This window comes from Varanus komodoensis, unplaced genomic scaffold, assembly GCF_004798865.1.
Source record: "Varanus komodoensis strain SLA01 unplaced genomic scaffold, ASM479886v1 scaffold9, whole genome shotgun sequence".
In the NCBI taxonomy this organism is placed as follows: domain Eukaryota; kingdom Metazoa; phylum Chordata; class Lepidosauria; order Squamata; family Varanidae; genus Varanus; species Varanus komodoensis.
Window position 1 is genome coordinate 22,669,312 of NW_025336598.1, and position 24,141 is coordinate 22,693,452.

The 24,141-nt window shown below is 38.6% G+C and overlaps 1 protein-coding gene across 4 annotated transcripts in view; it reads right to left on the reverse strand.

Moving 5' to 3' along the window:
• The window catches only part of NFXL1 (nuclear transcription factor, X-box binding like 1), a 68,078-nt gene that overhangs the window by 34,836 nt on the left and 9,101 nt on the right, over positions 1-24,141 (reverse strand). For all 4 annotated transcript variants that reach the window (XM_044417816.1, XM_044417819.1, XM_044417818.1 and 1 more), the window contains 8 exons: positions 23,056-23,170; positions 22,599-22,723; positions 20,788-20,910; positions 19,858-19,948; positions 18,755-18,875; positions 15,237-15,396; positions 11,759-11,850; positions 9,959-9,980 (listed from right to left, as the gene is read on the reverse strand). In XM_044417816.1, coding sequence (XP_044273751.1) covers positions 9,959-9,980; positions 11,759-11,850; positions 15,237-15,396; positions 18,755-18,875; positions 19,858-19,948; positions 20,788-20,910; positions 22,599-22,723; positions 23,056-23,170 — 849 coding nt within the window. The remainder of the gene's footprint in view (positions 1-9,958; positions 9,981-11,758; positions 11,851-15,236; positions 15,397-18,754; positions 18,876-19,857; positions 19,949-20,787; positions 20,911-22,598; positions 22,724-23,055; positions 23,171-24,141) is intronic.

The following is a 24,141-nucleotide window of genomic DNA, read 5'->3' on the forward strand; positions in this document are numbered from 1 at the left end:
GTTTAAACTGGAATGCTGGCATGATGCAAAATAAAGCATTAACTTCAAGTATCAATGTTATTTCCAAGAGCTGTCTTGGAGGCATTCTTAGAAAATAAAACAGTAGGAGGCTGTAGCCCACTGTTTTGTTCAGAAGCGGCCTAGCTGCCCCCATAAAAGAAAGGTAAACTGTGGGATTGTAGGAAGTATTTGGGCAGGAAAGCTTGTGTGGGTGGTGAGGAGCGAGGAGCGAAGTTTTCCCTCTGCTCTTGTGTGTTGCCTTAAAAAAAGTGTGTTTAGCTTTTTTATGCACAGTGTGTACATATGTTAATGTTTTGCCTGAGTTGGGGAAGCAACATTATGTGGAGGGGGATGCATGTATGTGTGCATGTATTATTAGTATCACACACATGTGTATGTAAGTACCATCACTCACCCCTGCCCGGGGCAGCTGGTTTGTGCAAGTGCCCATAACATTCCCTGAACATTCCAATGTTCTCATTCGCACCAAAGGGTTAGATACTCCTGAAGTATGCTGATCAAACTCTGGCAAAAAGGTTTATCAGAACATAACCTAGAATAACACAATACTCAAGCTTCTTTTAAAAAGAGGCTTCTTTTAAAAGTGCAGCTAAACAGCCAAACGATTAGCATTAAGGGCCTAACAGAAGTAAAAGCAGACCTGTTGGTGTTACATAAGAAGGTAATAGTGCAATAAACATGAGTCTCCAGTCACTACCAATCAATTTTAGGGACTATCGTTAAGTACTAGTACCATTAGAGGTTTAGAACATTAAGAATACTGTTCAGTATTGCATCTCCTTCTTTTTCACTTTCCTCTTATTTGTTCTTTCCAGTGTGTAAACACTGGAATACCACAATGGAGTTATGCAAGAAATGCAACTGCATGATGCAGGAAAGGGACTAATGAGAGAAAGTGATTTAAGCAGTAAATGCCTTGATCTGTAACTAATTCCAAAAATTGGAATGACCAGTCAAATGCTATTCAAGAAGGGAAAATGCAAAATTATTTAAACAAATCATAAAATTTTGACAATAATAAAACAAATTTCCAGTTCAATGAAGTTCAACTGATTATCCCCTCTAATCAACCATCAGATTATAATCTCATAAATTAGTTGGATCTCCATGAGATTATTCAGCACAATAACAGAAATTAAAAGATGATAAAGCAACACATGCATCAACTAACCATGATTAAATTCTACTTGATTATTAAAAATATGGAATTCCTTTACACTTGGTATTTTTATGCTAACTTTTGTAACCAAGATCCACAAAGCAGTTTACACCACAATCTTTCTTTACATTTTTCTTTATATTTACAAGTAGCTTTGACTTATTCTGATTGGTCTTGAGATGCATACTTTGAGCATATGTTGCATTTTCTAAATTACGTGAATCCCAGATTACCCAAAAATCCAAATGAAATCCTGATTTTTATTGCACTAAATTTATATTAAAACTTTCTTCCAAAAAGTTTGAGGCAGCATATGCTCCCACTGCACACACATGCACATTCATAAGGCAGCGACTGGGTTGCCTCTCAGCAGTTACTGGATTGAGCCAATCATTGTTAAGAGGCAGTCATCTTCATTGCTGAGTGAGGATTTGAACCCACACTGCCCTGGTTCCTAGACTAGCCATTACACCACACCAGCTTTCCAAATAGAATCCACTTCAGTAACCAACAGGCACAGGATATCTTTAATCTTTCCAAACAGGATAACCTGGAAGACTTATCATAGTTAGGAATTGGTAGAATTAAATTTATCACAGACATTCTTCTATGTGGAACTTGCATGAAATATCTCCCTGACAAGCAGTGGAAGAGAAGGGGGCTCAAAAGATTGATACCAGTGTTCTTTAGCTCTGCCATGGACTAGGACAGGATGCTAATACCCCTGCAGTGTGTACCTGGGGCAACATGGAGCAAAGTACCTTTCAATTTGATTCCAGAATGCTCCAGGAACATTTGAAAACCTCTACCCACTTGGTTTCACTGAATATTTATACTATTCATGTCTTATACAGAATTCATGCATTAAATAACTCAAGATTTAGCATTATGTGCAAAACAGGTGTTTTGTCCTTCCAGTGGCAATAGCACTTCGGTAAAAAGTTAATTCTTGCTGGCAGCCATGAGTAAAAAAGCATAAAGGCAGCATTGATCAGGTTGCCCCACTTATATGTAGAATGGTCTGAGGAGGAGCTAAAAACACAAGAAACAAGCCAAGGAAGGTCAGTTATCCTAATTAAGTTGTAATAAATAGCTGTCATATTGACTCATTGTACTTCGTTCACCCAATATTCTGATCAGCACTGACACAAAGAATTGAACTGTGTTAAGACTTTTTGCTGTGAACTTCCTACACCAAAGTTGTTCTCATACCAACAGAAAAGTCTGCAAGGAATGCTTTGAACTTTCAGTATCTTTTGCTTACTTGATTTTTTAAAAAGAATTATAACTTCTGCTAAAAATCAGTATCCAAACAATCATGGTAATTTATGATGAAAAGGAAAACAGATAAAAAATAAACACTTCTGGAAAATTACCAGTAACAGACAAGATTAACTATGTTTTCTCAAGAAGGAAGACTGTAAAACGCAGTGCTGTAAAATACTGCATCTTCCTCCAATTCCTTCATCCTCTTTCAGCAAAATGTAACCAATGTAACTGCCACTGGAAAAAAAGATCTGGTTAGCACAAAATGCTATTCTGTATTTTGGGCTGACCTGATTTGTAAACTCAGCTGCACTGAAAAGCCATTGTTGATAATGATGAACAACACAGAAAGAGAAGCCATAGTTGGTTGTTGGGTTGCCAATTCCACAGTATGTAAACCATGCCACATGTGAACTCAAGAGTGCCTTGTTTCACCATGCTACAGAGAAGGATGTGAGTAGTAAAAAAAAACAAAACAAAACCAAATACATACATACATACAAACAAGAAGAGCAACAGTCTCTCTGCAGGCCAATTTCAAAGTGCCACAAAGGCATTCAAAATGCATGGATGGAGTGGGAGAAGGGAGAGGGAAGCTAACAATCCAGGGATTGAAAAAAGCAAACTAGAGTTTGATCATCTGCTGAACATATCCTGGGAAATGCAACAAACCACAAGTAAACAAAACCATGGGTTAGCTTTAAATGTGAACCAAGTCAAAATAAAGGAGGAAATCTTTAGAAATAAAGTCAAAATATAAGAAACTGGTTCAGAAATTAAAGTAGAAAAATTAGTTACAAAGTTTAAAAATATATATTTTACACTCCAAAATTAGGGCTTTCCAAGGCATACAACAGGTGGCATATCTTTCAGCCTAGCACCCAAATTCAATCTTGGAGAAGCTTCTAGAGACACTCTCAGAGGACACATTCCAGTGGAAGACGGTTCTAAAGGCAAAAGGAGTGGGGCCAAATATATCAGCATATATACCTTGAAGCGCTTACTGGCAGAAATCAAACAGAATCAAGCTTTGAGAGTACATTTCAACCTTGCAGATTGTGAAAGAACCACATAAAAGCCAGAAAACTACAAAATCACCAATGGTTGGAGGAAATGAGTGGGCCAATAGAAGAGAATGTGGCTATCTGGGGAGCCCTGAAGGGCTGAATTGTAACCCAGGGCTAAGATTCCCTAACTTGACCTACAAAATAGATTTCAGTTTCAGGAAATAACAGGTGAATTGTTATTTCAAGTGTAAAATATATTTCTCAGTATTAGTATGTGTAGCTGGTACATGTGTAATAACAAGAGTAGCTTAGACACATGTGTAGTTTGGCATCAACAGTTTCAACCTAGAAATCTTAATTTCAAGCTGGTACTCAAGGCGGCTGAGGATATAGAAAGGGCTTGGAGTTTTTCACAGTTCTGTTAGCTGCACGACAGACAATGTATGGCTGCCAGTGTAAGATGTGACCCCACAGAAAATATAATAATATAACATAAGTCATACAATGTCAACTTACTTGCATGTTTTCTTGCACTTTCTCAACTCCACTGACAACTTGCATAATCAGGAAAACACAGAAAAGCAATCATCCATATACTACGCAAATGTTACCGGCGGAGAAGGAAGAAATCCCAAGTTACTGCTTTTGGCAGCAGCTCCACATTAGCTATAGCAACACACTGAAGACAACAGACCAGCACATGAAGGCAGGGACTTAAATTAAAACATCACTCAAAATACCACTGCAGCTAGGGAACCAAATCTGGCTCTATGGAAGAAGCAGCAGGTTAGTAAGAATCATTTCATTTATGAGAAAACGGTATTGAAAATTACTCCAACTTCAACTTTTAAAGACTGACTGAAATTTGCTGTGCCAGCATTTCAGCTCAGCAATTTGTGGAGTTAATGGTGTTTCAGGAGGATATTCCAATGCAAGTGTTAAGGAATGGAAAATAAATTAAGTTTAAAAAAGAGTTATTGAACTATAAAATGCATATCTCTTTGTCAGTTCCAATGGACAAGTGAAGCCAACAGTTGAACCACTTAAATCTATACAAAATAATAGGGCAATCTAAAAGGCAGAGAGCAAGAAAAGGAGACCCAAGAGGGAAAGAGGAGATGAAAACTAAATTCTTTCCACAATTAGATGGATGTTAAATCAACATTTAAAAAGGAAAGAACGAATCAGACAATTACTGAACGGGGTACTGTAAAAAGGGTAATGTGCAAGAGAGAAGATACAGGCTGGTGATGCAGAGCCAGAAAGTCTCTGTTTAGATAATAGTAATGTGTCACCACACCAAAAGAATGGAAGAGGGACATACCCACTTGAAAATAAAATGCAGAAGTTTAAACATGAACACACTGGAGTACAAGAAAGCCAGCGGGGAGCAACAAAAAGCAATTACATGTTAAAGTGATGAATGGAACGAACAAGACAAGTAGCAAAAGACAGAACAGATGTAAGAATATTGAGTTCAGAAACTAGAAGATCCAAAACAAGGACATTGCTATTATCAAGCTTTACTAGTAGAGACACAGAGAGTAATGGAATTAATTGGTGCAATCAAGAATTCAGCAAAAAAGTTGTAAAGATCTTGCACTTAGAAGGTTTATAACAGAACCAAGACACAAAGAATGAAGAATTATAAAAGAGTACTAAATATACAACTTGGGATTTCTTTATTCTAGTGCCTAGCTATTCCCCAGAATGCCCAAAGTAATTATGAAATATCTTAAAAGACAGAGAAAATTTATCCTCTGCTTTAAAAAACACCCAGAATTTCTTGTGTAAATTTAATATATTTAAACAAGAATTACTACAGAAAGATGAATCCACCAGTTACATATTTAATGTAAACCCTTTCAAAAACTTTATATGAAGTTTCTTGCCGAAGTCTGGAATGAAAATGAAAGGGTACAATATGTCCTAGGAAATGTAACTATATTGAATAAGCAAACAGTCTGAGACTATCTGACTAAGAAATATACAGTTCATTTTCTTCCCTCAAACATGAAGGGTTGTTCTTCTTTAGAAAAATACATTTTAAAATGATAACTTGGAAACTAAGTTTGCAATCATCAAGCCACCAAAAATCAACATGCACATTATACCACAGCTATGAAAAATTACTTTCTTACCAAATCAAAGTTAAAAGAAAGCAAGCATGACACTCTCCTGGATGGTGATTATGATTTGGTCATTTCACTACTGGCCTGTAATTCAAATTAGCTGGCTTTTTTGAATTGCTAAAAGTCTGAAAAGGAACCCACTGTAAGCAGACATCTTAGGTGATGCAATTTGCTTATCTAAAGGGGGGGATTAATCCCAGTCATTTACAGAAAGTTAGCATTCTGTACTAACTTTCATGCAATACATAATGAATTCTAATCATACATTTTTAAATGCACTTAATCAGATCTTACTTGCATTTATAACATCTCACTGCTGATGTAAGTAAATTTGGCTTGTCCAAAAGATAATAGCAGCTTTGCCATTACTATCCTAGTCAGAACTTCATTGTCATTCTAGCCTTAAGGACCTTGACCATCTTAAATGAGAAGAGGTTGATCTTTGTTCCTAGTGTTTAAATAGGGGTATTCTTTTTTTACGAATGTACAAAACTACTTCTGTCAGTCCCACTCCTCACTCCAGCTGTTATACACTGAGCAAAAGCCTTCTTCGTGGTGGTAGCATTTACCAGACAGTGGTATGGATAAAAGTGCTGCTTTGGAGGACTTGACTGATCTGTATCACACGTATCAGTCTGTCACCAAGGAGGTGACAGAATGGACTACAAGATAGTTCTTTCTTGAGTCAGAGATTAGGTCCAAAGTTTCAAGACAGGATTCCTTGTAGTCCTTCCTGGAGAAGCTGGGGATTGAACATGAGTCCTTCTGAATGCAAAGTAGGTGCTCCACCACTCAGTTACAGCCCTTCCATTCAGTCTCCAGGTGCACAAACCATGTTTTTTAAAGATCCCTCTGGGATTCCTTGAAAACAGAAAAACTACCCCAGCAGGAAAATGCTGTTACTTTTCTCTTTGGAGAACTTTTCTTACATGCAAGTGGCATCCTATATGTGCAGTCTGACATGACACTGTCTCTTTTAGCATCTCTTCCCAGCCAGATCCAGTGGGCAGCCCACAACAGAACATGAATGAAAAGCAGCCTCATTTCCCCTTGCAACTAGCATGAAGAAGGTTATCTTGCCTCCAATAATGGAGGTATATAGTCATCATGACTAGCAGCCCTTGTCTGCCTTTTCTAACATACTCATGTGGTTTTTACAAAACTAGCCAATTAAGAACTTGCCAGACGGTTACTTTCAAAGTTCCGTCAAAGCATTTCAACGAAAGGGTTATGGCGTGAGCAAAGCACAAGTGGATATACGCTTGCATACCCCACCTGGCAGTCAGGAAAATCAAAAGCATGATTTTGAAATATGCAACCCAGATAATACAAACTACTGAGACCATACTACATTCGTGCAACCATTCCCCATAGGTGCAGAGGAGGCCTATTGTCTGAACAGATATTGAATTAGCTGAAGCAGGCTTTTAGTTATCAAGCTGAAATCCTAAGGCAAGTCATTATCTGTACACATCCTAATGTTCTGTTCAATCATATGCTGCTGCCACAGATAACCTGCATTTCCATCTTCCTCTGTTATGCCACAATATTCAGAGTCATATCAATAACAGAGTCATATCATGTGACTGATGCTATGACTGCAGCTCAAACCTGGCTACTAAGAAAGAAATAGCTGTACGCAAACACTGTTGCAGAAATATTTAAGAAAAAGTAAGGTGGCACCCTCAGCACATACATGAAACAGATCAATGAGGACAGAATGTGGTAGAGCAGCCTCAAAAACCAGCAGCTGCAGAAGAAAAAGGAATATGGGGGGTAGGGGGAGGAATGAAATGCCTGTTTGGGGGAAATGGCTGGGTAGTGCTCTGAACAGCAGGCACTCCTTCCTGGAGGGAGGATACCCTGCCAAAGTTTGTTGCACATCTCCCTTTTTATTACTGTTGTGGTTGGCTAGAACTCCATCTTACATTCATAAATTCTAACCTGACTGGTTTGCACAAAGCCTTCCTCTGTGTATTTATATTTATCTATAAAGTGCTAAGGAATTAGAGGTTATGAAACTTGATGAGAAATGCAGATGGCATAACTCTTACAATGAATATGTCTGAACACATGTGACAGCTCAATAGTGCACCTATTTAATGTGTCTTTAAGAGGCAGGATGGCCCCAGCTGCCTTGAAAGAAGCAGTTGTGCAGCTGCTCCTTAAGAGAAATTCTTCAGAGTGAAGATCTCTGGAGTGCCTTCTCTGGGGGGCTCAGAATGCCTCCCACAAGTTTTGCCTGGTTCTCCAGCTATGACTGCTCTTGCAGAAAGATAGCCTGACTATGGCGGAACCCTTCCCCACCCCATCCATCCATCCATCCATCCAATCGCATATCTATACCTCCCAATGGCTGAGGCCATCTGGATGGTTCACAAAAATTGGACTACTATAATGTGGGGTTGCCCATGAGGACAAGCAGAAGGCTTCACTGAGTCCAGAATGTGGCAGCTAGAAAGTTAAAGGGTGTGGGAAGATAGGATTTGATTACTCTGATTCAAAGGCATTCACACTGGTTGCCTTCTTGCTTCCAAGACCATTCCAAGGTACAGTTGCTTACCTGTTAATCCCCAAATTGGGATGCAAATATATGAATGGACATCCCCTCCCTACACCAAACTGCACATTTTGTGCACATTTTCAAAATGATTTTTAATCCTTATATGACCACTAGGAAAAAAAAAGTCTTCTTGGTTGTACCATCCCATCTCTAGTACACCCTCACTGTGGAGATGTTAAGTGGTATCAGCTTTGCACTAATTTCAGCATCAAGCTAAATCTTCTGTGTGAACATAGACATTTTACATGGATCATTTTATTTTATTAAGCACATGAGAATTCAGCAGCAGTAGTGCTGATTCAAAGACCAAAGATCTACCAAGTTTTACATTCTGATTCTATAGTGGCCAACCAGATGCCCTAGTGGAAGACACACAAGCAGGACATGAATTCAATAAACCCTCCCACTCATATTCCCTTTCAGTGGTGTTGAGAAGCATACCACTTCAGATACTGGAGAAAATATGTAGTGATCATTAGCATTATCTTCCATTCGTTTGTCTTAACCCTTTTCAAATCCAATCAAGTAGGAGGCCATCACTATATTCAACTATGTACCATGAGAAGAAGTAATTCCTTTATCTGCTGGACCTCCCACTACTCAGCTTCACTAAAAGACCCCAAGTTCTAATACTATGAGCAAAAAAATCGTCTTTTTTCCACACCATGTATAACTTATACACCTTTATTATGTCTTCCCTTGTACTGTTATTCTAATTTAAGGAGTCCTAAATTTTACAACATTATTTTTACTAAATTATCTTGATGTTTTATTATTGCATTCTCTTGCTTTTCTTGCATTTTGCAGTTGTATGCCTTTTTGTTATAGCAATAGTTTCACAATCCTGATATATCTTTTGATGAAGGTCAGTTTATAAATATCCAAATAAATAAATAAATTTCCATATAATGCTGCTTCAAACAATTTTAGTCTCTAGACATACCTCCTTTCCTGGCAAGAAGATACTTCTAGGCTTCAGCAGCCATTACAAATCAAAATGAGTAATGGCCTGACCTAACCTCCAAACGAGCAATTTGTAAAGCAAAATCATTCCCCTCCATTGTAGCTCTCTAATGTTTTTAATGTGCTGTGCTTATCCATCTGTTTTTTTGTGCAAGAAAACACACACACACCCTCTTTTAATGTTTTGCAATCTCTTAATATAAGACCAAGTGCATGCCTATTTCCATGCCTTCAGAATGCTGAAATATACTTAAAACATCTCCCCATATCCAACTCACGGATTGCAACAGATTTCACTGTGCAAGCTTGAGCTACAGGTCATACCTTCTGCATTACCTCTGGAAAGCTTTCAGGTTCTACCACAAGCATCATATTTACCTAAGCAACAGTTCATATTCATTTTCAAAACAATTTTCAGATGTTCATAAATGCAACCACAAAATGTTATCAACCCAGAAATATAACTGCACAAGAGATCATTTAAATATTTCACAACAATTTGGAAGAGCCATTAAGTAGTAAAGTTCAAAAGTCATCCTAGTAAATACTAAGACTTTACCAACAGTGCTTGAAATCCAATATCAAATGTTTAAGTTTCAAGATGAATTTGTAGTTCACTGTTGTGAATTTTCTAAGAGTTTTGTTAATACTCTCCTGATGGAAATGCCAGAAGATCTCAAAGGAAAATCGATTTGCCAGTTTTCAAATGAAAAGCAAAATGCTTCCAGTTGCAAATAAACCTCATGTCACATCAATTAAACATTAATTTCATTCAGAGAGCTATGACTGAAACCAAATTATGCATAGTTCTTATTTACTCCAAAGGATGACTGCTATTATGACTCACCTCATGTTTCCCAAGGCATTGGCTGCAAATACACAAGAATGAGAAAAGTCAATCAACTGAATAATACACTTGGACGTAATAATTCTCCTGAAATTCAATAGTCAATCAGGCACTGCAGGTATGACAATTGCAAAGTTTTGTACAAATTAATTGGTTTAATTTTAATTAATTGGTTGACAGTGTTTCCAAAATCAAATATGAGCTGAAGCACTGTACACCCAGTTATGTCACTGGATGCACAAGAGGGTCTGATATGTCACCTGGTGGTTTGGCAGGTTTCTCCCTGCTCCAGGTGCAAAATGCAATTTTCCTCAATCACTAATGCCATTTGTGGCCATTTTGCTGCGTGAGGCAAAGGACAAGATGTTCTCCTCCATTCCACCTACAAAAGGTATCCAGGATGGCAGCTGAATCCTATCTCAAACAATGGAACCTCAACTACATGTTCTGTTTCACCTGAGCTCATGACATTAGCTTAAGGTGTAGAGCAGGCCATGTGGTACACACATTTCTGTCCCCAACAGCTCAGTGTCACTTCCTACTGTCCAGCATCTACTGCTTGAGATAAACAGCTCATTCTACCAAACAGCAGGGCTAGCCTTCTACAAAATAACATTTTCTGCTTAGCTACTGAGTATACTTATTCCTGCAGTATACCCACATATTGAAGGAGAGGTGCAGGAGGGGAGAGGACAAGAGGCTATGCAAGTGGGATGGACAGAGTTTGAGGACTATGCATGGAGTGGAGGGCAGAGCTGAATTCTCTCACTTAATGGAATATCAATGCACAATATGGCATCTATACAGAGGTACTGAAACAATGAAAAATTAAGTTTATTCAATTACTTAAAAAGCAAGTCATCCATGAACTGCAAATTTTAACTGATTAACAGCCTGAACATTATTTTAAAAGGGGAATCATTTTCAGTCTTTTTCATACAATTCCTAGGCTTCAAACTGCAGATGCTGACCAACATTTGCTGTACGAGTACAAAGACAACAGAGAGCTCAGTATGTTGAAATGTGAAATTTAATTAGGAAATTTTATCTCCCACAACTAATGAGTAACAACTGTGTATTTGTTGTGCTATAAACAGATCATCTAAAAAAATCTTACTAACAGTAGCAGTTGAGTCCATCTATAAAATAAAAACTGTACTTTAATGTTTCACTCTGAGTCCTCCCTAAAGGCTTGTTTAAGCATCATAGATAGCGTTTTCATAATCGAGAAGCTGGATGCAGGACATGGAAAATTTTAGATAATGTTGCTCGTGTACACAAAGATGATTTAAAGATCTGTAAGTAAGCCAATACAGACAGAAGAACTGAACAGAAAGATATTCTTGCTGAGTTTAAACTGGTAGTGGATGCATGTCAACAAACCTGAAATGCAGATTCTGGCTGCAGTTCAACAATGCTCTGCTGCATACACAATTCAGGCACTCCAAGTAGGGAAGTTCTTGTGCACAAGTGCCTCTGAATGGCTGAGAGCTCTACTAAAGATGCAATAGAGCATGTCATGCTCTTCCCAGAGGGAACCTTCCAATGGAACAGGCCCACTGTCAACAAAAGCCAAGTAAAAGAGGCCAAACAGGAATCTGTGCATGCACTAGGCTACATACTTTTGACTACAGACTGCTTAGCCTCTGTAAAGGACCCGATGTTGTTTTTGGAAATAGCTCATCTTGTAATCAAAACCCAAAGACATTACTGTAATATATTTCCTAATATGCTAAAAATAGTGACTCTAAAAGGTGCCATTCCGGTAACACACATTATAATGCATAGTTTTGTACTCACGTTGGAACAGGGACTTGACATGGAGGACAAGGTAATGCTGTCTGAATAAAAGCAGGCTCAGTTGACTGTTCCCAGGGGCCTGCTGGCTGATGCTAGGAAGAAAATGTGTGTCTTTAGAGCAAACTGATACACAGCAACCACTGTGAATAATATTGAAGTCAATGAATAATGCCTCAAATGTCCAGTTACTTCTACTGCCCTCACCAACATACTGAATGAGAATCTCAATGCACAATAATTAAGTTCCAAAGTAAACTGTGGTGACTAATCAACAGTTCTTATTGGTAATATAATAGCATACATTTTATGGCATTCAACTCCACTACAAGTATCTTTGAAAAGGATGCAACTTCCAATGAAAGAGGGTGGGTTTGGCTTTCCTGATCTTGTCTTATATTAACAAGCCTATTTGTTCACTAGGATTAAATTTTAGATTAGACATTCGCCCCAGTCAGTTTTGGAATCTTCATATTTGGATCCTCTCTCCAAATAGACTGCTTTGCAGATAGCATTTATTATGGTGAGGGAGGTGTGAAGCACACTATCACATCAATTCCATTTTAATCCATTTGAACACACCACATAAACTTTGTGGAGAAGCCCAGATATAAGAATTGGCAAGAAAACTTTCACTTGGCAGACCTGGACAGATGCACTGATTTTCTCTTTGGATCAGTTAGTGGGTCCCAATAAGTTTCTGTCATTTTTATTTTGTGCGTCAAATTTGATCTATCAGTTACATCTGAATGGCAATATGTGCAGTTGAAACATTTGAATCTTGGTCTGACCCTGATACTTTTACAAGGCCTCTCTGTTATTGGAAGTACTGAGCAGCTGTATCAACCCGATTCAGGTTTATAAATATTATGAGCAAATAAACAATACATGGGATTTTAAGCAAGAATGGAAAAATGAACCATATTGTTCAATCTTCACTAATCAATTGATTGCTACATTGACATCTGTTTCAGAACGATTAATGGCTCTCAGATTACATGTAATTTAAAAAATGTAAATGGAGTCTCCAGAGCTAAAAATAACCCATGGGGTAGGGATATTGACAACTGTTTGCTGTTTTTAGCTGATATATACTGTTTTTAGGTTATTTGGGGTGGGGTAAGTTAATATGTTTTAAATTTTGGATGGAATTTTTGAAGTTTTTACTGTTTTATTTTTATATTGGTATTTTATTGTGTTTATTAACTGTTGTTCACTGTCCAGGGGGTTTCAGCTATTGGGTGGTATAGAAATAAAATAACAACAAAATAAAAGACTAATATTGGGTTCTGATGAGGACAACCCCCATAGCTAATTACCTCTGCTGGCAGGTCATCCAAATCACTGTTATTTATTTGTTCATGTGAACTGGCCCACAGTAATTCACCAGGGAGTATTTTGAGTTTCAGCAGTGAGATACAGGGTGGATTCACATGACATGCTAAGCCACTCTGCCATTAGCTATTGTAATGATTCGATTTGCACAAGCTAACAGTCCATTATGGAAGACAAGATACAAAGGGTTTTTGTGCCATATTAACCCAGATCAACTGTGGGGGCTGAATGAGGCTCTTTGTTAACAATAAGTCACTCTAACAGTCTATGGATCGTTCGAGGAATTGTTAGACCCATTACTGGTGGTTGTGTTGTCTGAATCTGGGAAACCAACCTCATTGGTGCTCCAAGGAAACATTTTTTTCCCAGAAGCTGCATTTCATCATCTCAAAGATCACAACCAGCGACAGCACCCACAAATTGCCCAAGCAGCACATTGAAGGGGTAATACTAAGTGCTCAAAAAAACAAAATCCAGCAGAAACTGGAATAGGGAGCCAGTACCCCCCTTTTCTGAAATAACTAGAGGCTTGGGCCAGAGTTAAAAAAAGTGGAAGGCACTGAAAAGTTTCAGTTCAATACTTTAAAACAACAGAATCACATTGTCAAGCATGAGATATTGTGTCCCTCCTGCTTTTGCTGCTCCTGCTTTTGACTTTTGTTTTTGCCTTTCAGTGCTTTTGATTGGCAGCTCAGCAACAGATTTCTGGCAACTGTGCAAATTAACTTATATGCAGTAGCCTTGTCAGTTTCCACATATGGTACCCTCTCCACTTTGTCACTTTCTTTGACAGCTGAAACATACAAGAAAATTTACCATCCAAGACTACACAAATCAGATAGCCATAAGAGTGCATTTGCAAAGATAACTAAAAATAATTAAGAAATAACCAAAAGCAAAATAACATTTGTGTAACATTCTGGGACCACAAAAAATAAAATACAAGATCTAACCAGTGATGGTTACTCCCAAGTGTCACTTGGGCATTGGTGAAGGGGCTGTCAATGTAACTGGGGTGGCAAGCTTCAGGGGGTTTTGCTGATCTTGCTGAATGGCTCATTAGCTGATCCCTCTAGTCCATAATGACATTGTTCTTTCGTGTTTGGATTACCTATCAACCTATAGTGGATCAAACAACCCTTAGAATAAGCCATGGGTCATCAAGGTGACTTGTTCCTGAAAAATACGCCACAGATTAGGGTGAGTTCTAGGCTTGTCCAACATGGCAACATGCCATGGCTAGCTATCCATGATGAATTGTTGTGATGTACAGACCAGGTCATATGTTTGTTCAATGGCCTTAAGTAAAGCCCTATTGTTGATTTTCAATTTCTCTTCCATCAAATACAGATGACTCCATACGGCTGTTGTGAAGATTAATGAAATAATGGCATATTATCAATCTACTCTAAATCATAGGAGTGGCTCTAAAGTAAGTACTTCTACTGAATATCATTACATTTTTTCTCAAGGTAATGGTTTAAAGAGACAACAAGCTTTCGATCCAAACATTTCTGACCAGTTTATCATGAGCGTCTTTCTAATGTGAGCATAAAAACTCCAGCAGGTTGATTGAAGCCTTAAATGATTCAGTAAATAAGTCATACTTTCTGAAATTTAAAAACCTTTACTGGAACATAGTGCCAAAATTGGAGGTGAGATAGGGAGAGGATAAAGGGAGGAGATGGGCAAAAGGAGGAAGAAATTTTCCGCAGAAATGTTAAGAACTAAATCTGTTTGTCACAGTATCATTTGGTTAGTCTTGACCCCACAACTAAGCACTTCCCAAACCTAGGGTGCACCACATTGATGGCAGTTTCCACTTCACTCTCTTTTTTAAATGGAAGGACAAGCATGAAATTGTACAGAAAAAAACCCTAAAACTGGTTCTATGGTGAGACTGGGATTAAAAGGTGAGTTCTCAGTCTACAACTATTGAATTACATGGTGAATTAAAAGTACCAGCCTTAAATAGGGCAACAAAAAGACCTTTTTTATTTCACAATTAGACAACACATGTAAATATAACACTACATGGGTACTTTTAACTGCAGAACTGTCTAGGCTAAGACTAGCAGGAAGGCAAATCTTCTAGCTTTTCCAAATAAGCAGTGTGCTTTTAACATATTATTGATTTTTCTCTCACCAAGCCAGCTTGTTTCACAAGTGCCTCATCATGGCAGGAAGCAGGGCAAAAGTGACCACAGTTCTCTAAGATTTTCTTGCAGGGCTGACGGCATGGAGGACAAGGGCCAAAGTGGCAACTGTGTTTCTCTCGACAAGGATGATGGCAGGTAGGTGGCTGCCTAGAACAAAAGCAGTCAAGAATTACTACGATGGTCAGTTTATAGTCAGTCACCAGACTCTGCTTTTCTATATACATTATGCCCAAACGGTTAACAGCATATGACAAAACAAACAAAAATATCAATATATCAATAATACTTAATTATCCATAAATGGAGAGGAAGTCCTCAGACACTTGCAGAATTGTGTTGCCCCAGCCGTGGGCAGTAGGGTTTTTTTTTTTTTAATTTCCAGAGAATGATATGCCATTTCCAGGTTTAGCAAGAAAGTGATTATTTATTATTGCTGACATACCCAAATGCTAGCTAGACTTCCCGTACATATAGCAGCAAGTCTCTTACGCTACATAGTGCGGACTTTTGCAAGGCAGGATTCCAATCAGCTGGGTACAGATAGAAACAGCAGAATCCCCCTCAAAAGTAGTGTGAACCAGAGAACAAAGGAAGCAGCTACTTTTTATAGATAACACACACATACAGCATTCTATATAATTACACAGGTGCTAAGAAATAACAAGGTACAGTGAGCAAATAAGGACTCTTCCTGCCTGAATGGCCAAGGTTCCATCTCTGTCTGACATCAAAGCATAGGCTTATTACTGCCATTTGACTTCAGAAGCAATAACTGATCAGGAATGATCAAGGCTCAGTTGTGCAGTGTTTGTGCTCCTTGTACCATCTTAATATCACAAAAGGAAACTCCTTTGTTTCATGAAAGCAGACTGTCAGGGGAACACTGACTGAAGCTCCATTGTAGTATTGTAAGCAACTAGATTTTAGTGCCAACCAAAGCAAGCAATTTAAAGAGCTACTGACTCAGGCCTGGCTGTATGGGGTTTGGGCCTGTTATACGAACTAAGGCTGTGCACCCAGCTTCCTTCTTCTGCATTATGTGCAGCAGCACAAACAAAGACTGCTGCATGTGGTACAGAAAAGTGATGCTGCTTTTGTGCCATTCATACAGGGTTCCATTCCTGGCAAGTGCTGCACAAACTTTTCCTACATCATGTAGGAAAGGCTGCTGCACATGGTGCAAAAGGGGAAAACACTGTTTGGCCAGAGAGTGGGACTTGATTCCTGGATACCACCATACATATACTAAGCAGACTCGCTGGGAACTCAAGATTCCTGTCTGCATCAAAGTGGACCAGAGCCCAAGAATCTGATGGATTCCTACACACAAGATGGATTCATACATCCCAAGTTATGACATAGGATGCCCAAAATGACTTGGGATAAGGTTACTCAAAGGGACATTTTCACCCACAGGAGTCTGCCCTAAGAAAGACTGCCTAAAAAGGTTCTTCTCTCTTTGTTAACATCTGAAGTACACTTGATTGAAACTTGAAAAGGAAACTTCTAGTGTCTGTATTTCACTCATCTAGATCCCTTGTTGATGGCTTTCTGATGGCAAGCAAAAATGCTATTATCTATTTTATCTTTGCCTGTGGGAAACCTTAGGTGCCATGCCAATCTCATAGATATAATGTCTAGGGGGAAACCCCACTCTTAAGAAGCTGTAACCATAGTAGTTGCAGAGGCATCTTGTTGGATTTAGTTCATCTTACAGTCAAGAGAAAGGGCAGCCAAATATTTATCTATTTACATAAAAACATTTGCCATACATTTAAATCTTTCATTTTTTTGTCACATAGATTAGTTATCAGTATATATGCTTATCTTTTTAAAAGATTTGGTGCAAGATACACAGATTTTAATGGGAATAATGGTGCGTGTTACAAGCATGGACAGCAACTTGTTGGAATTTTGGACCACAGTTTCAAACCTAACATTCTTCATTTTCCACTCTAGAATAAAAGTTAACTTTTCATTAATAAGGTACAGTTCAAAAAGTCTCTTTCAGTAGAAAAATTAAATCTGTATATGTTAGCTTCCTTCTTCCCCACCAAAAGTATTCTTTTCTCTAAGACATGTTTCTACAACCAGAACAGTTTGAATTATTTTAAGAAAGCTTCAGATTTCCTTGAAAAATAGGGAGATTAAGTTAGTAGATGGACTTGAAATGTGTGGTGAACAGATTTCAATGACTACATTAAAAATAGATGTCTGTGTGTGGCCCAAAGGTTGCAAAGCAGTACACCAAAAATTTGTCAGACACCAACCCTTCTGAGTTTTCAGTGCCTACTGAAAATGTATTTTTGTTCCAACAAGCATCCTCAAAGAAGTATTGTCTTCTGTGTACATTAATAACATAATTAAGAGCTGATACCAAATTTCCTTATATCACTTAGAAATGTCTCAATGTAAACAGTGAAATAAATACTCCCCATGCCTGAAGATGGCAAGTACAAGCTATAAATATTGAAGAAATGCAAAAGAAAAACAGGTAATTTGCCTAAAAATAAAATTACATTATCCCAATAGCAAACTATGTAATTTATGGTGTCTCTCTGAGCAAATGCTATAGAATGTAGACATTTTCCTGTTCCTGCCACTTTGCAGCACACAAAGACCAACCCAGCAGTTTCTTATTCACAACAATTCTGCTTTGGCACATATTAACTTGGAGCGCTCTGAACACAGTCTTTCCAGACCCCTTTCCTTTTCCTCCTGACCAATTCATTTTGTCTTCCTCAGTCCAGCCTAGAGCAGGTTGAGGCAGAGAACTGGGGATCTGGCACAATGAAGGTTAAGAGTAAGCAGCAACAGAACACAGTCATTCATGTCCTCATGCAAAACACAGATTTAACCAGAGGTCCCCAGTAAACAAACCGTACTGCATTTTGAAGTAGCATTCAAGGATTCTAAGCTGCAGTAGCACATACTATTCATACTGGTGCAGCCACTGACCTGTGAAAGTGCCACAATTATATTGGAGCTGGGCAGATCTTTTAATTATCCAAGGAAAGAATCTGGTCCCTTGCACAGCTCATGATTTCCCTCCATGCTGCTGGCCCTTATATCCAATCTAAACACCCCTCCTTAAAATAAACTGAATTTGCTGATTTGAATTCTGCATTTTGAGTCTTTTTGGTATAGAATATAGACAGCCCTGACCCTGTGTTATCTTCCTGCCAGTACAGACGTGTTTAAAAATACATATAAAATGATACATGAACATAAGAACCTTGGCAGGAATCCAAAGAACAGTACAAACATTTCTATGTATTCTAGGAATCTTAGTGCCTGGAGTAACATTAATTGCCTCAAAAAATAAAGATGCTTTTGAAACCAAAGAGGCTTTTACAAGCATTTCTGTGGTATTGAATAAAGACTTCATGTTCAAAATGGAGAGTCAAACATTCTTTGGCATATACATACATCCTTCTGCATACCTTAAGTTATGCTTTGGATCCCAGCTTTTGTATGTTTCTAAAGATACAACTCAGATGCTCACCTGCACAGTTCTTTGCACCTGGGGGGTTTGGTGGTACGTTCTCTGCCACAGGGTACTTTAAGAAGAGTTTTGCCACAATTACACTTCACGTCCACAGTCTCAGGACATGGATAGCAGCTACCTAAAATTAACATAAACATTGTGGATAACCAGTTTTGGAAAGGGTAGTTAACATCATTTATTTTTTGAGCTATATGCACTAGTAGAACTACTTTGCAATTACCAAAATTATAAGTGCTGCCATCATATTCAATAAAAGAATCAACATGTCAAGTACAATGTTTCTGTTGTGCAAGTTATATGAGACTGAAGGAAGAAGTTTTCTGATTAGAATAATTAAAACTCACAACAGCATTATGAATACAAAGACTTCACACTGACCAAATTACAGCACCAAAGTGTTGTTTATATTCATGAATTTACATAAACAATAAAATAGATCTCATCTCACTTAACTTTCAAACATTCAGAAGAGAATATCATATACAAAAAGCCATTTAAAAATCAGAGACAGCAGGTAAGATGGTTTCCTTATTTGTCCAAAGCCTCAATGTTTGTACACCTCCGGCATCATTGAACAAATAAGAATACACTTTTCACAAATGATAAAGTGGGGCTGGGAGAAATAAAGCAAGATAAAATTTATCATGGCATTTAGCCAGAGAGGAGCAACATATTCAACCTCAATCCAAGTATTTCAAAAATATACCAACAGATCATGCAAAAAACTGCACTGATATAATTTCCTTCAACATGACATGTGCCAAATACCATATTATATTTGCTCTACAATGTACCTTTCAAAAGAACCATTAACAACCTGGAAAAATTCCTTAAAAGCGTATGAACTTCAGATACTGAGCCTTAAATCTTCAAGCAAGTGGGTTTCCAGTGTTTCCTATGCTTTACCTTACTTTGTTGTCTCCTGTCGATCTTGGAAATCCCCTTACCAGAAAATCCTAGACACTGTATAAGAAATCTGCATCATAGTAAGAAATTGTGAACTCTATTTTCCATAACACAACAAATATGAAACTGAATAAAGTTTTTGAAAAGCAATTTAAGTTGAAAAATCACAAATAACATTTCCTGTGCAGTCCTACCTCTGTGGCAGACAGAAGGACACTTGTGATTTCGACATCCTAAAGTTCGTCCACAGGTTTGGTCACAAGGTGGACAGTTTCCCGAACAGCACTGTGTAAATCATAAATGTTTTGAAGTGTATCAATTGCTGGTGAAGGCTGCCAGATACAACCTGGCAGTGAGCCCACAAAACACAGTGGAAATTATTTAAGAGCATGAAAAGAGCTATACTGGATCAGACCAAGGTCCATTTACTCCACTGTTTTGTTCATACATTGGCCAGCCAGTGGCCCGCTGAAAATTTGTGAGCAGGGTGTGAGTGCAGAAGCACTCTTTCACCCATATACCTCAGCAACAGTTGCACATGGGCTAGTGCCTCTGATATGGGAAGGGATAGTCATGAGGATTAGTAAGTCACTGTAAGCCTTCCCCTCCATGAAGTTATCTAATATCTTCTCGAAGTCATCTCAGTTAGTGGCCAGGGAAAGTAATGATACAAGGGATCTTCGTTTATGAAAGGGGTTAGCCAGTCAATCATCCTCTCAGCAGTGAGATTCTCTACTTTTTTTGGCTGGAACTGATTCTTCTCAGGCCTTCCTCTTTCTACCCTTTCCCAAGACCACATGCTCCAGGAGGCAGAAAACAGAAACCATCTATTCTATGGGAAAAGAGAAAAAAGCCACTGCAAGAAAAAAAGGTCTTGCAAATGTAAGCACTAGCGGTGACCCAATGAGCTCACTAAATGTAGTACAGAAGAACAAAGGAGTCCTACCAAAAAAAGGCAGCAATACAGCCTACGTTATACATTGAAAATTGTTGCCACCCCCTCAAATGCCTCCACATATTTAACGCATGGGCCACCGCTTAGAAACAAAAACATTTTAAATGTTGAAAATGTTTGCTGGTGACTCTAGCAAAAAATACAGGATCGATGCAACTTTAATACTTGCCTTCCTCTTGCACTGGTGTTTTTGACAGTCACGAATTTTTGCACACTTGGTTTCACAAAGGTATGGCTTATGGCAAGGCATTTGCTTTGTATGCTTTCCACAGCGGCATTGTTTTTCAACTTCCTGTGAAGATATAAAGAAGACTAAAGCTAACAGACATAAATTAATCATTTTAAAACCGGATATTTAATTGATAAGATGACTTATCAAACTACAGGCTCGTAAGAGAAAAAGTAGCACCTTTAGTGAATCTGATAACAGATAGTGACAATTAACCTGTTTCCTGATATACTGATGAAGGCCCTGAAAGAAAACAATTTATGGACTCTACAACGCCTATCATCCCTGATCACAGGTTCTCTACCTCTCAACTGCAGGACTACCGCACTGCAGCCAGTGATAAGAGAGATGGAGACACTTCCCCCACAGAAATGTTTCCAAGCAACATTATTCTGCCTATATTGTGTCTCCCCACTCATGAGTTGTTGTTGTTAGTCGCAAAGTCGTGTCCGACCCATTGCGACCCTAAGGACAACATTCCTCCAGGCCTTGACAGTGAGAACCCCTGCTTCCCCTTCCTGTTTTGGACAGCACATAAGGGAGGAAAGATATACCCTCTTACCCTCTTTTTCTCTCTTTCAGCAGCTTTTCAATTACCCTACCTCTCCCTAGAAACAAACCACTACATATTCTCACTATTGCAGCACCCTTCACAATCAACTGATAAGTTGTAATTCTGTTATACTTTCTCAATAAATTTCTGGAAGAAGAAAAAAAAAACTCTGATCTTGTCTCTGATGCTCATCCAGCTGCCTTACAAGATATTCCTCCTACCCAGACTTTCAATCAAAGTTTTACATACTTCATTCCTGTATATTTCAGTAAAGGTAATAGTTACTGGGTCAGCTCTACTGGACTGACAGCAGCTTATCCTCAAGCTCAGTGGTCCCCAAACCTTGTCAGGGTGCTGCCTCCTTTCCTCTTGGGCAACAAACCTAGAGCCTCCATGCCTCTTTCTTTGCATTAGGTCTACTGCTCTCCTGCAAATTTAAAGCAACAAATCACCACCCCTACCCCCAGATCTTTTCACCACCCCCAGAGGGATGTTACCACCCACTTTGGGAATCACTGCTCTAGCTGAACAGAGCCAGAATCACATTGTGAAATGACTCTCTTAGTACTGAATGCAGAATTGCTTGCAAATGTGTTAGATCCATTAGAGTAGTTGGCAGAGTAGTTAGACAGAAAACATAGCAACATAACTGAATGTTCCACCATAGATAAAATCACTGCAAATAGAGAGGATGCCAAAAATGTATACACATTTTAAGAAAGGAAAAAACTGTACTAAAATTTTAATATATACCAATAACAAAAGATGAATACAAGTCATGTTTGACTTCTGCAATTACAAGAGGGGCTCAAAGTGGTTACTATTAGCATCCAGACAATTCTGATTACAATGAACTACTAGTGTGTATACCATTTTTGGCACCCCCAGTAGGTATCAAGCCTTTTAGAGGAAAAGCTAGCCTAGAACTCTCCCTTACCATGCTATGATTCCATGTGTAGGGATTTTTCAAAATTGTTTCACTGTACATTCAAATTCAGATCTACAATTTGTAGTAGTACTAGCTTAGAAGAACAGAAATCCCAGGTCTTGTGAAGTTTACTTGTTACATAAGATGCAATAGAGAATGAACAGCCCCTCGTACCACCACCACAAAAAAGGAAGGGAGGGAGGGAGGGAGGGAGGGTTCAGGTCCATCAATGCCTCAGATGCACATGACAATTGGAAGAGAAAGGCTAACCTGTCTACAGATTTCGCAGGGGCCTCGATGGCAGCGCTGTGAACATCTGTGGATCCCACATTCAAGAACCTTGTCACAGCTGTCTCCACAGGGAGGCACGTCCTCCGTACATGGTAAAGAAAATTCTAAGGAGAAGGCAGAATAAAATGGTTGCCATTGACTTTTTGATGCAAACTTTTTTAAGGAAAATAAGACATGAAATCAAGTTGGAATATTTCATTTTTATATCCGTGATCTAACTGAATTAAGCTAAGTGGGGTTTGTGCCTAGCATCACTTGCAGCAATGCTTCAATAGGACAATGCCAGCATAAGCTTTTAATAAACTATTGTATTTTTCTCCCTGGAATTCGCTTATTTCTGAATACAACTTGGATCTTTTCAGATTTAGATGCACCAATCATGTTGACCAATTGGATGCTTGCCAAATAAGATAAGCAAAGAAGAAACAAACATTACTTGATTTTCCACATGGACAAGACCTTTTTCCAGATCGCGGACATTCCCCACAGGGGCCACCATGACATATCTGTTCACAGGCATGATAACCACAAGGCAATGTTTTGCCACAAACCTGGTGGGAAAACACAAATGGCAGTTGCAAGTGAGGAACTCCACAAATTAACAAAGCACACAAATTCAACTGAAAGCAGGAAGGAAAAAGGCAAACTCTCTCAGAACCATGTTGCATATAAGCAGCAGGTTAACAAGGAGTAATTTAAAACCTTATGAAATAACTTTGTTAAAAGTTACATTGGACTTGTTTGGCAAGGAACAATATATTTAGAATATTGATTCTTCAATTCTTTAGATCAGGGTGGCCAGCAAGCAGAGCTCCAAATAGAATGGATCAGCTGCAGGCTTTCCTGACCTTTGGCCATGCAAACTGTTGCTTCTGGGAGCTGAAGTTCAAAACATCTCCAGATCTACCTTCTGCCTACCTTGCCTTAGATTACACTTTCTACTACTTCAGATTTTAAGTGGAGAACAACTAAACTTTTTACCACCAGCAAAGGTTCCTGTTATTATAGCAACTGAGATGTGCAGATTGGAAAGAGATAAACCACATAAATGCACTTTGCATGCACACACAAGTTATAGGAGATCTGTCAGAAAGTGTCAGACAGTCCATCAGTAGCCATGAGCTGGGGCAAGATGACCAGATACAAATTAGGACAGAGCTTCTATGCCTTGAAGAGCTATGTGTAGAAAATCAGGGCTTAAGCAGGCAAAAACAGTGAACACAGTGAAATGGTGCCAGAGGTCAGACTAGATGGCCTGGGAGACCCCTTCTGACTTGCTCTGTTTCTATGTTTCCTTATTCTACCTCATTTGCAAAAAAAGGCCATGCCACAAGGAAGGTGAAAACAGAGTTAAGATGTCTGTGTTCCCATTTTATGATGATCTATCGTATAACACTAAGCAAGCACTAGGTCCTCAAAGTGGCTGACAGGCTTACAATGATAAAATGCAACAGTTTTGAAGCACTCTATATGCCTGCTCATCAAGTAGTTCTTCTAGTATCTTATAAAAATGGTTTTATCC